The 17690-nt window shown below is 35.7% G+C and overlaps 1 protein-coding gene and 1 long non-coding RNA gene across 3 annotated transcripts in view; one reads left to right on the forward strand and one right to left on the reverse strand.

Moving 5' to 3' along the window:
* LOC127862002 (cell cycle checkpoint protein RAD17-like) overlaps positions 1-16832 on the forward strand; it is a 147257-nt gene extending 130425 nt beyond the window's left edge. Inside the window, exons 13-17 of the mRNA XM_052400856.1 lie at positions 195-344; positions 3021-3060; positions 3931-4011; positions 5614-5662; positions 15757-16832. Of these exons, the coding sequence (XP_052256816.1) occupies positions 195-344; positions 3021-3060; positions 3931-4011; positions 5614-5662; positions 15757-15964 (528 nt within the window). The 3' untranslated portion in view covers positions 15965-16832. The remainder of the gene's footprint in view (positions 1-194; positions 345-3020; positions 3061-3930; positions 4012-5613; positions 5663-15756) is intronic.
* LOC127862012 (uncharacterized) overlaps positions 1-17690 on the reverse strand; it is a 95993-nt gene that overhangs the window by 63583 nt on the left and 14720 nt on the right. For both annotated transcript variants that reach the window (XR_008040397.1, XR_008040398.1), the window contains exon 2: positions 187-347. This is a non-coding gene — a long non-coding RNA (uncharacterized LOC127862012). The remainder of the gene's footprint in view (positions 1-186; positions 348-17690) is intronic.

Genomic DNA, 17690 nt, shown 5'->3' on the forward strand with positions numbered 1-17690 from the left:
TGCCTGTAAATCTGTTATGATAGTAGGAATGTTTTGTGTTTTTGTAAATGTAGTTTGTCTGAAGAAAATATCTGGTAAGAAATAAAAGTAAATATTTAGACTTTTGTTGATTAGATGTACATATTTGCAGATTTCACCTCATGTAAACCTTAAAGTTTAAAATTAAGTCAAAATATCACCTCCTACCTTGGCAGTCCCGTTCAGCCCTACAGCAGTATGCAGCCTCTGTGGCTACCCGAGGGATCATCTTCTGCAACTCAGGCCGCGCCCGACACACCGACCCTGGCGGGGGATTGGGCTGGAAACCTCTTCACAAGCCACAGTGGTACACCACCAGTAAACAGGTGCTATAACAGATAGTTGCCCTTATGAAACACGGAAATATACTGTTGAATTCTTTCAGTGACATTACAGAGTCAATATTAAGCTGTAATTGTTATATAATAAGAGCCATATTGGACTTTTATTATGCTCCCCCATAATTGTCGCCGCTTCGTCTGTCCGTGTGTGTGTCCGTCCGTCCGTCCGTGCACAATTTTTGTCCGGGCTATTTCTCAGCAATTAATGACTGGAATTCAATTAAACTTTATGGGAAGCTTCACTACAAAGAGGAGATGTGCATATATGAGCCGGTTCTGGTTGGATGGTTTTTAGCTCATCTATTTTGTTTTTAAAAATTATGAGCTATTGTCATCACCTTGGCGTCGGCGTTGGCGTCCGGTTAAGTTTTGCGTTTAGGTCCACTTTTCTCAGAAAGTATCAATGCTATTGCATTCAAACTTGGTACACTTACTTACTATCATGAGGGGACTGGGCAGGCAAAGTTAAATATCTCTGGTGTACATTTTGACAGAATTATGTGCCCTTTTTATACTTAGAAAATTGAAAATTTGGTAAAGTTTTGTGTTTAGGTCCACTTTATTCCTACAGTATCAAAGCTATTGCTTTCATACTTGCAACACTTATTAACTATCATAAGGGGACTGTGCAGGCAAAGTTATGTAACTCTGACTGGCATTTGGACAGAATTATGGGCCCTTTATACTTAGAAAATTGAAAATTTGGTTAAGTTTTGTGTTTTGGTCCACTTTACCCCTAAAGTATTATAGATATTGCTTCCATACTTGGAACACTCGCAAACTATCATAAGGGTACAGTAAAAGGACAAGTTGCATAACTCTGGTTGTCATTTTTACGGAATTATGGCCCTTTTTTGACTTAGTAACTTTGAATATATGGTTAAATTTTGTGTTTCGATCGACTTTACTTCTAAAGTATCAATGCTATTGCTTTCAAACTTCAAATACTTTCATGCTATCATGAGGTTACTGTACCTGGCAAGTTGAATTTTACCTTGACCTTTGAATGACCTTGACTTTCAAGGTCAAATTATTAAATTTTGCTAAAATTGCCATAACTTCTTTATTTATGATTAGATTTGATTGATACTTTGACAAAACTACTCTTACCTGACACACCACAATAGACTCCACCCAAACCATCCCCCAATCCCCCGTACCCCCCCCCCCCCCCCGAATCCCCCCCCTAATTTGTTTTGTTTTTATGTCCCCCACTATAGTAGTGGGGGACATATTGTTTTTGCCCTGTCTGTCTGTTGGTCTGTTTGCGCCAACTTTAACATTTTGCAATAACTTTTGCTATATTGAAGATAGCAACTTCATATTTGGCATGCATATGTATCTCATGAAGCTGCACATTTTGAGTGGTGAAAGGTCAAGGTCATCCTTCAAGGTCAGAGGTCAAATATATGTGGCCAAAATCGCTCATTTTATGAATACTTTTGCAATATTGAAGATACCAACTTGATATTTGGCATGCATGTGTATCTCATGGAGCTGCACGTTTTGAGTGGTGAAAGGTCAAGGTCAAGGTCATCCTTCAAGGTCAGAGGTCAAATATATGTGGCCCAAATCGCTTATTTTATAAATACTTTTGCAATATTGAAGATAGCAACTTGATATTTGGCATGCATGTGCATCTCATGGAGCTGCACATTTTGAGTGGTGAAAGGTCAAGGTCAAGGTCATCCTTCAAGGTCAGAGGTCAAATATATGTGGCCCAAATCGCTAATTTTATGAATTCTTTTGCAATATTGAAGATAGCAACTTGATATTTGGCATGCATGTGTATCTCATGGAGCTGCACATTTTGAGTGTTAAAAGGTCAAGGTCATCCTTCACAATGTCAAGGTCATCCTTCAAGGTCAAACATCATATAGGGGGACATTGTGTTTCACAAACGCATCTTGTTTTTGTTGTTTTTTTTCAAGATAATCTCACAAATGACCACTACACCCTCACACTATACCCCCCCCCCCACCCCACCCCACCCCACCCCCCCCACCCCCAATTTATGTTTTTTGAAACGGTTAAAAAACACAAATATTTCTTTTTATTATTTTATTTTTGAAATACCGTCCAACCATCGCACCCAAGAATTCCCTCCCCCCCACACACACACACCCCCAGCCCCCCCCCCCCATTTTTTTTTTTGCATTTTTTTTTGCATTTTGGAAGATAATGTTATAAATATCCACACCCCCACACTATACACCCCTCTTCACTCCACCCCTCCCTCCTTTGTGATTGAAATTGAGAGTCCCTTCACCTTTAAAAAGAAAATAGATGAGCGGTCTGCACCCGCAAGGCGGTGCTCTTGTTCACAGAGTTATGGCCCTTTGAAATTTTCTATAAACTGTACATATAGTGCAATTCTTGTCCCCCCAACTACTAGACGTTTCCTTTTATCTGAATATATAGTGCAATATTATGACAAAAAAAACTTTGGGGAGCATCACCCGTCTCCGACTGTGTCTTGTTTACTCCTGCATGCATATGTATAATTTGTTTGAATAGAATAACTGAATGTCAAATCATATTTTAATTGTTCATATGTTCTGCACACAATGCTAATATACATGTTCAGTGACATATTGAGGACATCTGTATTCTAAGGACACATTTCAAGTGTGTTAAACAGTTTTTCTGTTTCTCTTGTAGGCCAAACAGAACTGTGAAACAGCCAGATATTTATTTAGATGTGAGTACCATGTTCAGTTCACTTTCATGAGTATAAATAGTACACAAGAATCTGACTGCCTTAGGAGAAAATATTAAGTTTCTCAAAGTACATTGAAGTGTCTTAGGTTATAGTTGTCTCATATTCTATAGATTATAATGATACCGTCTTCTCCTGTATATACTTTTCATCCGTTTAAACTTCAACTACACAAAAATAAAAACAAAACATGACTCTTGACAGTTATTGATTTGATACAGTTTGCACATAAAGAATATACATGGACTTGGCTATGTTTGAATCTTTCTTTTTCCATCTGTATTAATAATCGTCCAAAAATGTGTACAAATTTAATGCCCCTTGCAATAAAGTTATAAGAAACAAATTAGTAAAAATGAACACTTGCATGATGCATTGTGTTTCAAACTTAACCATCAGTTGGCTAGCTATTAAGTCAGTGTCTTATTTTTGAGGTAAAAAGTCACAATCAAAAGGGCTTGTTTGAAATGTAACGTTTCCATGCATTCAATGGTTTGGAGATAACTCAACAGAAATGATAGAGTGAATAACCTAAATGTGAAGTGTGTTGTTGCAAGAAACAGGTCACTATATACAGTTCAAGGTCAGACTTTGAGGTGAAAGTTCAAGCCAAAGTGATCAATATGAAAAAATATACTTTTAGTTAAAGTTCAGATTTATATTTTTTGTCCTTTTAATACTGACCCTTCATCTGCATCAAAATGGAACAAACAGTTATTGGAACAGACAGTTATTCATCACCTTTACTGTTAGGTTAAATAAACATTTTAATAACATTTGTGAGAAATGCAATATGATGAAAGTACTGTGCATGACATGTTACCCATATTTCTTCCCATCTCATATTTTCAGCTTATCGTTCGTCTCCTGTGGTGCTTCAGACTGAGCTGATACCATACATCTCCCTCATCAACACAACACTACATGATACAGGTAACAAGCTGACTCCATACATCTCTCATAAACACAACACTGAATGATACTGTCAACAAGCTGACTCCATACATCTCCCTTATCAACACAACACTACATGATACAGGTAACAAGCTCACTCCATTCATCTCATCAACACAACACTGCATGATACAGGTAACAAGCTGACTCCATACATCTCCCTAATCTACACAACACTGCATGATACAGGTAACAAGCTCACTCCATTCATCTCATCAACACAACACTGCATGATACAGGTAACAGGCTGACTCCATTCATCTCCCTAATCTACACAACACTGCATGATACAGGTAACAAGCTGACTCCATTCATCTCCCGCATCAACACAACACTGCATGATACAGGTAACAAGCTGACTCCATGCATCTCTCATCAACACAACACTGAATGATACAGGTAACAAGCTGACTCCATACATCTCCCTCATAAACACAACACTGCATTATACAGGTAACAAGCTGACTCCATGCATCTCTCATCAACACAACACTGCATGATACAGGTAACAAGCTGACTCCATACATCTCCCTCATAAACACAACACTACATGATACAGGTAACAAGCTGACTCCATGCATCCCTCATAAACACAACACCACATGATACAGGTAACAAGCTGACTCCATGCATCTCTCATCAACACAACACTGCATGATACAGGTAACAAGCTGACTCCATACATCTCCCTAATCTACACAACACTGCATGATACAGGTAACAAGCTCACTCCATTCATCTCCCTAATCTACACAACACTGCATGATACAGGTAACAAGCTGACTCCATACATCTCCCTAATCTACACAACACTGCATGATACAGGTAACAAGCTCACTCCATTCATCTCCCTAATCTACACAACACTGCATGATACAGGTAACAAGCTGACTCCATACATCTCCCTAATCTACACAACACTGCATGATACAGGTAACAAGCTCACTCCATTCATCTCCCTAATCTACACAACACTGCATGATACAGGTAACAAGCTGACTCCATACATCTCACTAATCTACACAACACTACATGATACAGGTAACAAGCTCACTCCATTCATCTCCCTAATCTACACAACACTGCATGATACAGGTAACAAGCTGACTCCATACATCTCCCTAATCTACACAACACTGCATGATACAGGTAACAAGCTGACTCCATACATCTCCCTAATCTACACAACACTGCATGATACAGGTAACAAGCTCACTCCATTCATCTCATCAACACAACACTGCATGATACAGGCAACAAGCTGATTCCATAAATCTCCCTCATCAACACAACACCACATGATACAGGTAACAAGCTGACTCCATACATCTCCCTCATCAACACAAAGCTGCATGATACAGGTAACAAGCTGACACCATACATCTTAAAATTGCATTCGCAAATGCAGCCCCAAAATGCCATAGATGATATTGAAATAGAAAACTAGGAGTAATACTCGGAACACAAAATGAAGCAAAATAAATCATTACCAGCACCTATTGTTTGTTATTTATATTTTTATTCCTGTGTTGTTTTCAAGTACCAGTATTCTGTTTCTGATGACAAGTGGTTTCATTTTAGGTCAGATAGCCTTCATGCAAGAGATCTGTAGATTCTCAAATCAACGCAAGTAAGTGTTCTACCATTCAATAGAATACAAGGAACAGAGAACTATTGATTATGAAGAAATGGTCCGAAGTTTGGTTGTCTACCTTATAGATGCATTTATCAACATAATTGCGTGTTCCGATTAAGTATCAAATTCATTTTCCTTGAAAAATATAGAACTTTTTTCTTTTGAGAAAATGGACTGTTCTAAAACAAGTAGAACCGGTGTTTAGGGAAAATAAAATACTTTTTTAAAAATAAATTATTATTTTTAGCCCTTATCTTATTATATATTATAATATATTTATTAATTTATGTATATATTTTTTTTAAAGCTATTACTAATTTTAATAATCACTTGGACATAATTTCTCAAAGTTAATATTAGCAAAATATCAACATTTGAGTGCATTCTTTTTTTTTTTTTAGTATGATAATTAACTAGCCTCATACTTGTCATTTGTTTATGTTATAGTATTTTAAGCCTTGTCGAAAATGCACCGCCAATGTTTGATTACATTCGCATATCTTCCAAGTGCTGTTTATCAGAACTGTATGACCTCTGAAATTGGTTTTTGCTACAGTTTGCAATCATTAATTACATTTGTGTAAACACTGTCACAGTTGCTGACATATGCATGTCATCTGCGCTATCTGTGTTTTTTTCTCTTCAAGTGGATTGTATAAGTGTTCATTTTGCAGATATTAAAAAGATCAGTATTCATTGGAATGAACAATAATTCATACAAATTATATTTTAAGAAATAATTTAATTTTTGGATTGTTATTTAGTGAAAAAGGTATTGATGATACAAAATTCTCTACAATAATTTGCCATTTACCCTGTGTTTTTATTCTCCCTTTTGAAGAAGGCGTGTTTATGCATCAGTCCATTGTGTAGATAACTTACCACACAATGACTACTATGAGGTTACTTAGTGTCATGATCAACTCCCATCACCTCAAAAGTCAAGGTCACGCTTAAAGGTCAAAAGTCAGATTTCACTTGTGTTTCACATCAGCAGAGTTTTCAGAGGCATCCTTGCTTAATGGAAACATGTTTTTAACCAGGTTTTCCGAAGGAAAAAACTGGTTATTAGATTGGCGAATGCGGGCGGGCTGGCTGGCTGGCTGGCTGGCGGGCTGGCTGGCTGGCTGGCGGGCTGGCGGAATAAGCTTGTCCGGGCCATAACTATGTCGTTCATTGTCAGATTTTAAAATCATTTGGCACATTTGTTCACCATCATTGGACGGTGTGTCGCACGAAATAATTACGTCGATATCTCCAAGGTCAAGGTCACACTTTGAGTTCAAAGGTCAAAAATGGACATAAATGAGCTTGTCCGAGCCATAACTATGTCGTTCATCGTCAGATTTTAAAATCATTTGGCACATTTGTTCACCATCATTGGACGGTGTGTCGCGCGAAATAATTACGTCGATATCTCCAAGGTCAAGGTCACACTTTGAGTTCAAAGGTCAAAAATGGCCATAAATGAGCTTGTCCTGGCCATAACTATGTCATTCATTGTGAGATTTTAAAATCATTTGGCACATTTGTTCACCATCATGGGACGGTGTGTCCCACGAAAGAATCACGTCAATATCTCCAATGTCAAGGTCGCCACGACTAAAAATAGATTTAAAAAAAAAAAAAATATTACAAAGGGGGTTAATTTTTTTTGGTCATTTCAAAAGTTCAGTTTGAGTTTTCTCCCTTTATCAGATTTTTTTTTCACAATGAAAACCTGGTTTTGTGACAATTTTGTCCCTTGTTCATGACTTAAATTTCTGCTTAATATCTGTCTCTTATATGTAGGTGCTTCCAGCACAATATATCAATAAAAGTTTACTTTTTAAGATGAAGTTCAAATAGTTAACCATACTTGTTATAATAATAATGGAATTTTGAAATAAGAGTGTATGTTATCTGAAATAGACAACATATGCCACATACACATGGTTTATAATAAAATATTTAATTATTGTTGCAAGTACTTCACAAAAAATAAAAATTATTGTTCTACAATTGCCTATCTGCAACATACACCATTCCAAAGATAAGCACAGCATTGTCACACAAAAAAAAGCAAATATATTTGAAAGATTCAAAATTATGTACGCCTTACCATTGTTTATTTGCCAGTTTAAAACTTTTTATCATTCTCATTCAATTTAAGAACTTTATGGTTTTATTAGCTCCACTGGCCAGGGGCCAGCGGGGCTTATGTCATGGTCCGTTGTGCGTTTGTGCGTGCGTGTGTTTACTGTTTCTTTAAACATCTTCTTCTCCTAAACTACAAGTCCAATTCTGATAAAACTTCTCTCAAATGTTCCTGGGGTGAACCTCTTTCAAATTTGTTCAAATTATGCCCCTAGGGTCAAATTTGACCCCGCCACAGAGGTCAATAAATTGAACATATGCTTATATAAAGCCTATTTTGTGCTTTGAAATCTTTCTGTCCATAACCATTGGGCCTAGTGCTACCACATTTGTATGTAGTGACATTTAATAGTTCTCTTCTTTGTTTGTTCAAATTAAGCCCCTGGGGTCAAATTTTTCCTGCCCTGGGGGTCACAATAATGAACATATGCTTAAATAAGGCCTATTTTGTGCAAACTTTAAAAATCTTTCTGTACATAACCGTAGGGCCTAGGGCTACCAAATTCAGTATGTAGTGACATCTAATAGTTCTCTACTTAGTTTGTTCAAATTATGCCCCTGGGGTCAAATTTGACCCTGCCCTGTGGGTCACAAAAATGAACATATGCTTAAATAAGGCCTATTTTGTGCAAACTTTAAAAATCTACTTGTCCATAACCGTATGGCATAGGGCTACCAAATTTGGTATGTAGTGACATCTTATAGTCCTCTACCAAGTTTGAACAAATTAAGCCCCTGGGATCAAATTTGACCGTTCCCCAGGGTTCACAAAATTGAACATATGCTCAATTGGGCCTATTTTGTGCAAACTTTAAAAATCTTTTTGTCCATAACCATTGGGCCTATTTCTATTTGGTAGTATCAAATTTGGTATGTAGTGACATCTTATAGTTCTTTACCAAGTTTGTTCAAATTATACCCCTGGGGTCAACTTTGACTCTGCCTGGTGGGGGGGGGGTCACAAAATTGAACATATGCTTATAAAGGGCCTATTTTGTAAAAACTTTTAAAATCTTTTTGTCCATAACCATCGGGCCTAGGGCTATCAGATTTGGTATGTAGTGACATCTAATAGTCCTCTACCAAATTTGTTCAAATTTTATCCCTAGGGTCAAATTTGACCCTGCCCCGGGGGTCACAAAATTGAACATATGCTTATATAATGCCTATTTTGTGAAAAAAATCTTGTCCATAACTATTAGACCTAGGGCTACACAATTTGGTATGTAGTGACATTGTATAGTCCTCTACTTAGTTTGTTCAAATTATGCCCCAGGCGTCAAATTTTACCCTGCCCTGGGGCCACAAAATCAGTTATATGCTTATATAGTGCCTACTTTGTGAAAACTTTAAAAATCATCTTGTCCTTAACCATAAGACATAGGGCTACCAAATTTGGTATGTAGTGACATGTAATAGTTCTCTTCCAAGTTTGTTCAAATTATGCCTCTTGGGTCAAATTTGACCTTACACGGGGGTCACAAAACTGAACATACTCTAATATGGGGCCTATTTTGTGAAAACTTAAAAAATATTTTTGTCCGTAACCATTGGGTAAGGGCTACCAAATTTGGTATTTAGTGACATCTAATAAACCTCTACCAAATTTGTTCACATAATGTATCTGGAGTCAACTTTGACCCTGCCCCGAGGGGTCACAAAATTGAATAAACGTTTATAAAGCACCTACTTTGTGAAATCTTAAAAAAATCTTCTTGTCGAAAACCATTCGGACTATGGCTACCAAATTTGGTATGCAGTAACATCTTATAGTCCTCTACCACGTTTCTTTAAATTATGCCCTTTGGGTCAAATTTCACCCTGACCTGGGGGTCACAAAATTGAACATTATAAACGCTTATATCTTGCTTATTTTGTGAAAACTTTTAAAATATTCTTGTCCTTAACTCTAAGACCTAGGGCTACCACATTTTGTATGTAGTGAGATATAGTAGTCCTCTACAAAAGTTTGCTCAAATTATACCCCCGGCGTTAAATTTGACCCAGCCCAGGGGGTCACAAAAGTGTACATGTGCTTAAATAGGGACTATGTTTAAGTATTTGCACATGCCGAGAATATTTGTTTCAGCCTTTTTTTCAGCAGTGGAGCGATACAGGGCCATCATGGCCCTCTTGTTTTGTAAATTCATAATTCAGAATAATTGATATATTGATGATATACAATTTATTCATCAATAAAATCTTAAATAGACAATACTTTTTCTCATGTATTGTTATTACATCAACAAACATAACAGCAGCAAATTGTTTTATGAGATAAAGGCACATAGCTTATTTATGCAGCGACATCAAATTTAAACTTTGCACTTAAAATCGTTCATAGCTACTGCGCTATGAGGACATATTTTATTAGATCACACTATGGTATTTCCTTTACAGAACAAAATAGTTTTTTTTTTGCCTGATTGACAGTTTCCAAACTGTTTAGTGAAAAAACCTAATATTCAGATTTTATGTGATTGCATTATTTCCAAATTTCTAAAGGGACATCTCTCAATTTAATTATATAGTCAATTTTCCTTTAAAAAAAAAGACAATCCATTCAAAACAAGATGTTATAAGAATCATAAATGGAAACAGTACTAACAGCTTGATCAATCTTTAAATGGATATAAAAATGAATAAATTAAGCCATTGCTTCTAGTAATTAATTGTAAGCTTCATACAACAAAACTTGCATGTATGCATGCAAAATACTCTTATAAATAGCTCTTGTATTTTTTATTAGCTCGGCTGTTTTTGGAGAAAACCCGAGGTATTGTCATAGCCAGCTCGGTGTCCGCTGTACGTCTGCTGTCTGACATCCGCCATCCGCAACGTGCTAAAACCTTGACATTTGTCTCTAAAATCAAAGTGCTTCCACCTACTACTTTGAAACTTCATATGTAGGTGCACCTTGATGAGTTCTACACGTCACCCATTTTTGGGGTCACTAGGTCAAAGGTCAAGGTCACTGTGACAAACAAAAAACAACAACAATTCTGACAATCTTTCATTTATTCAAAACTGCTCCCGCAGCCGAGCGTTGGCACTCGTTATGCGGTGCTCTTGTTTTTTTCCTTTTCACCGTTAAACTGTTGACATGAAAATTTTGTTAAAATGTCTGCCTTCAACAGAAATACTTTAATAGGGAAATTAATTTACATCTATTTTGTATGAGGGTATCCTAATGCCTCTTTGAACATACATTTCCCTGATTTGGTGTGTTTTTTTTTTTCAAGTGTTATAGAGATTGTCCCCACACCAGGTTTGGCCTCTTTTGTGACATGTGCAGCGTTTTTAAATCCCTGTGGATTTGAACGTGATTGATGATATTATTACTGAAGTCTAAGGTCTATATTTGCTTACCAAACTATTGATTGTTCATGCAATGGGTTTAAAGTGTTTGTAAAGATTATTCCATTAGTTTTGATTGTTTCCTCATCAAAGCCTGTTTATATAACCGACCTTGTATAATACACGTAATTCATGTTGAAACTTTGTTGGTTAATTAAAGAGTTTTATTTGGGTGTTGTGATGTTGTATTCTTGTTCTTGTGCACAATATATGCCCTTATCTGACAGTTTTGTAAAACAAAACAAAAATTGGAAGAAATTAAAAATAATTCGTGAAATTCACAGTTGTATGGAAGAGAGAACTCATAAAAGCAAATATATATGTTTGCAAATGTCGAATGCATCTTTGATAACAAATAATACCCTGTGTGTCTTAGAGATTACTGCTCTGTCACTGTATTTGTTCTGGAATACCTAAAAATCCAGGTGGATGTCATAGTACATATTATAGTAAGGAAGATATTTTAACCTTTCAGTCTGTAAATGGGTCATCATCGAGTGGTATTTGCTTAAACTTGTTTTCAAGATTGTCAGTGCCTTTCAAATGTTATTTGGATTATAGAGTGATATTTTTTCTTAAACGTTTAAAGTATTATATTCGAAAGAATACTGTTTGCGATTTCCATCATTGCCAGTGTGACCTTAATTTTTGAGTTGTGTACAGTGTCAGGCATTGTTGTCTCCTGCATACACACAAATAAGTCATAGGCAATATTGAGTAAAGAATTACGGTCCATTTAACCCTAAACCGTTCAGATACGTATTTTCACGCATTTGTTGTCCCTTAGAAAGTTATATTTAATTTAAGACCTTTCTTACTAGATTCAAGTTTTTAAGGCTTCATCTCTAAACCTTGGATATTGATGAGCAGCAAACAGAATAAAACCTGAACAGACTGCGAGTTACTCGTAGGCTGTTCTGGTTTTATGCTGTTTGCACAAACCCATTTTTACTCTGCTTCCAACGGGTTAATCTGCAATTGTTTTCACCAACAATCATCAATAAATGTGGTTTTATTTTAAACTTTCAATATTTATGGAGTTAGGCTGTATTAAGAATATGTACTAAAGGGCAATTATCTTGTCAAAACTGGGGAATCAGTTATCGTCCATGTGAACTTTGAATCACGCTTAAATCACTTTATAATAATATAAATTATTTGAATCCCTTCACTTTTTATCCCCCGCCATAGGCGTTTTGGCGTTGTCTGTCTGTCTTTCCGTCCGTCCGTCTTTCCGTCTGTCCGGAGCCATATCTTGGAAGTGCTTTGGTGGTTTTCATTGAAACTTGGTATGAGTATATATATGGATAAGAGAATGATGCTCGCCAAATGGCATTGTACACCATCTGTTAATAACAGAGTTATGTCCCTTTGTATCTTGAAAAAATGCTTTTTTTGTGTGTCCGGAGCCATATCTTGGATGTGCTTTGGCGGATTTCATTGAAACTGGTTATGGGTATGTATATCAATAAGAGGATGATGCACGCAAAATGGCATTGTACACCATCTGTTAGTAACGGAGTTATGGCCCTTTGTATCTTGAAAAAATGCTTATGAGTGTCAAATATAACACTTTTGTGTCCAGAAGCATATTGGCGGGGGATATCAATTCAACAAATTTGCTTGTTTATTTGTTATTCGTTAAATCACAAAAATTGAATGATGTAGATATGTAGTCTGCCCTAGACATATAAGCATTGGGCAATAACTAACAAAATTGATGATGAAAGTGTTGTAGTGATGGTACTCTTTGCATCTTCTTGAATTGCTCTATTATTTTAATAATTTGAGACGCGTTCTGAGAAAACGGGGTTAATGTATGTGCGTAAAGTGTCATCCCAGATTAGCCTGTGCAGTTTGCACAGGCTAATCAGGGACGACACTTTCCGCTTTTATGGTATTTAACCAGGTTTTCCGAAGGAAAAAACTGGTTATAAGATTGGCGAATATCGGCTGGTGGGCGGGCTGGCGGGCGGGCGGAACAAGCTTGTCCGGGCCATTACTTTGTTGTTCATTGTCAGATATTAAAAACATTTGGCACATTTGTTCACCATCATTAGACGGTGTGTCGCGCGAAAGAACTACATCGATATCTCCAAGGTCAAGGTCACACTTTGAGTTCAAAGGTCAAAAATGGCCATAAATGAGCTTGTCCGGGCCATAACTATGTCATTCATTGTTAGATTTTAAAATCATTTGGCACATTTGTTCACCATCATTGGACAGTGTGTTGCACGAAAGAATTACGTCAATGTCTTCAAGGTTAAGGTCGCCACGACTAAAAATATACTGATTTTAAAACAACTTTTAACAATCAGTAACAATGCACATTTTGAGTTGGTCTCCCTTTATCAGACTTTCTTTTTCAAATTGAAATCAAGGTCGCCACCAGTAAAAGTAGATTAAATCTTACACAAGGGGGGGTAACAATGCACATTTTGAATGGTCTCCCTTTATCAGACTTTTTTTTTGCAAATTGATAACCAGGTTTTGTGATAATTTTGTCCCTTGTTTTGTTTTAAATGAAGTCTCTTCTTAGCAAAAATCTAATTTTGGCGGAAAGTGTCGTCCCTGACTAGCCTATGAGGACTGCACAGGCTAATCTGGATCGACACTTTACGCACCACAGGTGATGAGCGTGTGGCTATGATATTAATTTATAGAGAAAACATCATTTTGAATGATAAATAATCATATTATAACGAAATATCAACTTTTCTGGAAAAAAAAATTCACTATCAAATATATATATTTAACAAGGTATTCAACTCAAATTCACCCCAAAACAGGTTGCATTACTTTGAACAGCAATAACTTCATCAATTTTGCAGCGATTTTCACGATCTCGGTCTTATTCAACGCATAAATGAATTTCCTTTCTTGAAATGTACATGTGTTGCAATATTTTCACTAATACTGGGTCAACTTTTAAAAAATTACACGATAAACAACTCGCGTGACCCACTTGATATTGATCAGACAGGATTTCAGACTGAAATCTTCACGGAGTAAAGGCATTTTCCTTGCAAAGTTCACTGACCTCGATACCATAATTCAATGAAACGTATGAAAAAACATTCTAACCGTGCTTGCCGTTGCATTATGCATCAAAACTGTCCAGCGCCGTTTGAAACCTTTGTTTACATACATTTCAACTAACTGACATTTTAAACACAGGAGTGATTTCATTGGGCCAATGCAAAGGTGTGTCTTAACAACCGGGGATTTCATTCATGAATACTGGTTGATCGCCTTCAAGTAGGTCAAGCGAATTGTGTATCGTTTTATTTCTTAAAATTTGACCCAGCATGTGTAGCAATATAACAAGATATATACATTTCCAGAAAGGAAATTCATTTCTGCGTTTAATAAGACCGGGTTCGTGAACATCGCTGCAAAATTGATTAAGTAATGGCTGTTCAAAGCAATGCACCCTGTTTTCGGGTGATTTCGAGTTGAATACCTTATTATATATATATATTTGATAGTGAAAATATTTTTTTCAGAAAAGTTTATTTTTTGTTTTAATATGATTATTTATGATTTAAAATGATGTTTTCACTAATTAATATCATAGCCACACGCTTATCACCTATGTTATGCACTTGCCCAGTTTTCTCAGAACACGACTCATTTGAACCACTTCAATTGAATTTTTTAACAAACAAAAAACAGGAAAGTCGAACAGAAAATTATTTCACTCTTCTTTTGGGCATAAACACAAAGTATAGAACAGCTAATACATATAAACTTATACATACTAATACATACAATGTCATACAAGGTTATGGCTGCTCATGTTTTCAAGTATGCAATCTTTATGTATTCATTCTTGTCTTAAACATCTATTGCCCTGATTTTGAATGTTGAGAGCTCTTTCAAACTCTTAATCTAGGCATGATTTACCATTGTTAAAACCTTATAATAATGGTATAATTTAGCCAAACATGCATTATACGCTTGTACTCAAATGGGTTTGTTTGCTTCAATAACATTGATATATGCCCACTTCATGGAGTATTTGACTGTTTATTTATACCCTTGAAGGAGGGAATGCAATGATCACATTGGCGATTAATAATGGGCGTTGATGCTCCTTAACTTTTTAATGCCATTGAGTATTTTTATGACTTTGAATAATTCTTTCTAAAAAAAAAACACTTAAAATAATCTCATGCTAAGGGGTCCAAGGTCATGAATTTATATTTTTACTGTACCCTTTTACTGTTTAGAAGGTTATGGAGCAAACTACTGTAAGCTTTTCTTGCGATTAAATTGAAACTTTCACTTGTCATTATCATGAAATGTAAATGTGGAAGACACTTTTCCATGACTGGTTGATCCATCCATGCATTCTTGAGTTATGTGTCACACACATAACTGATATAAAAGTCTGCATACAATGTTATATCCAGTGCACTGCACTGCTTCCAATTTAATTAAAACTTCAAATATTTTATTACCACAAAGTGTTGATACTTATTATCTCCAATGAGCCACAAATTCCTGAAATAACAACCCTTAAACAAACTTGAAAAAAAGCTGTTTGTGTGTATCAATTACAAAGATCTTTTTTTATATAAAATATTTTTAAGGTACGAAAAGCTAGACGAGAAAGATGTAGACATCAGTGACGATGATGACACCAGTGATGTTACAAAGTCAGCAACCAATCAAATTCAAGGACCTTCAATGTTGCCAACGGAAACCGATGATGTCATAAGCAGTAGCCAATCAAATGTGAAATCCTCGCAAGCAGAGGAGGAAGAGGACTTTGTAATAGAAGATTATGATGATGACTGAAACCAGTAACTCTTGCTTGCTGGAATTTTTTGTTGGGGGTGGGGGTAGTGAAATTAGATTTGTTGTGCAATTGTCCGTTATCTCTAGAATTACCATGCAGTGTCCACCGGCTATGTGTATAGTTTAATTAGAGATGGAAGAAAATATGGTTATATATAAAAATTACTGCATAAAATATGTTCAGATTCAATTTGCTACATGTATGTGCACCGTGCTCATGCCCACATAAACATTTGTGAGTTTTGCTCACATCAGTCAGCCTATCCTGTCTGTAGTTTGCCCACATTCATTTTTGTTGAAAGTTTAATCCAATTAAGCAAAAAAAGCTGTGTGTGCATAATATATGTGGAATAAAATAATGAGTTATGGCCCTTTATATACCTCAATCGGCCTTTGTGGCTGCTCCTGTATTTATGTTTAAAATTCTTTATCTGATCTTTATTAATTTAATGAACATGACTTTTTGTGAACCTAATATACAGGCAATGAATAATTAAGAGTAAAAAAATGGCACTGTAATTTCAGTGTTATGTCCCTTGAATTGTATCAACTTGAATACTTTTATTTTTAGAGTTCAATACTTTTGGCAAGCACCACTTTTGTTGAAAATGCTTGATGTTTATATATCCGAGCAAAGTTTGAAAATCTTGAAAAAGCACTCGTAGAACAATAGAGTTATGTCCCTAATATATCTAAAAAAAACTTTTAGTAGACTTGACTATATCCCAACGCCAATCAGTTTTCATCTTACTCTATTTCACTGATTAATTTTAATCTAAAGAGAGCATTACTGGTTTACAAAACTTTTGAAAAAAGTGATCAAATTTAATCTCAAATGTCCCATTGTTTGAAAATGAAAATTTCAAATGGAATTATCAATCATATAAATTGTAGTCCGTTTTGAATAATGATATGCCTATTTATATTATATTATATTATATCTTCATTTTTCTTTCTTCTGTTTTAAAATTATTGTCTCACTGTTAATATAAATATATTGTAAAGAGAAATGCTTTTTCAAAAAAAGCAATTCACCCTAAGTAAACTGTGAAATAGTATCCATTAAAATACTCAGAATATCTGTTTATTCAAATTGATTCATTCTGTTTCCATTAATTTTAAGTAAAGTATTGGAATAAAAATAAAGTTGCTGACAGTTCTAAATGTGTTTATTAATTTTAATTGTTGATGTTTTCAGTTTATTTGTTAGGTTTTGTACGTTTATGAGGGACTATACAGGTTTTTGTGTCAACAAAACCAAATAAATAAGATTGGTAGTTATCGATCATCAATTTTTACCAACTGCGGTATTCAAATTATTAGATTAACACTTTTTGTGTAAGCTCAAATGCTGAAAGTTCGATATTTTGCAGTCACATTGGTTGTATGTCCTCGTGTGTGTGAACATTACAATGGCCAAGCGTGTCTGGAGCTTAATTTGTTTAGCTTATATTTGGCACAGAATGCAGCCTCGGCACATTGACTTATTTCCCTCTCAGGTACCCATTTATACTCCAGGGTGGAAAGGAGCAAGCATGGGAATCATTTTTTGCTCAGGAGAATTCCCTGGTCTGAGCAGAATTTGACCCAGGGACCTTCCGATTCCTAGACCAGCATCCTACCACTAGACCATGGTTCCACAAACTTTAACACAAATGACCAGAGGAAAGAGACGCGCATCAAGTGTAACATTTGTACCTACCTAAAAGGTCAAAGTCATTATTTA

The sequence above is a fragment of the Dreissena polymorpha genome, chromosome 16 (assembly GCF_020536995.1).
Source record: "Dreissena polymorpha isolate Duluth1 chromosome 16, UMN_Dpol_1.0, whole genome shotgun sequence".
NCBI lineage: Eukaryota > Metazoa > Mollusca > Bivalvia > Myida > Dreissenidae > Dreissena > Dreissena polymorpha.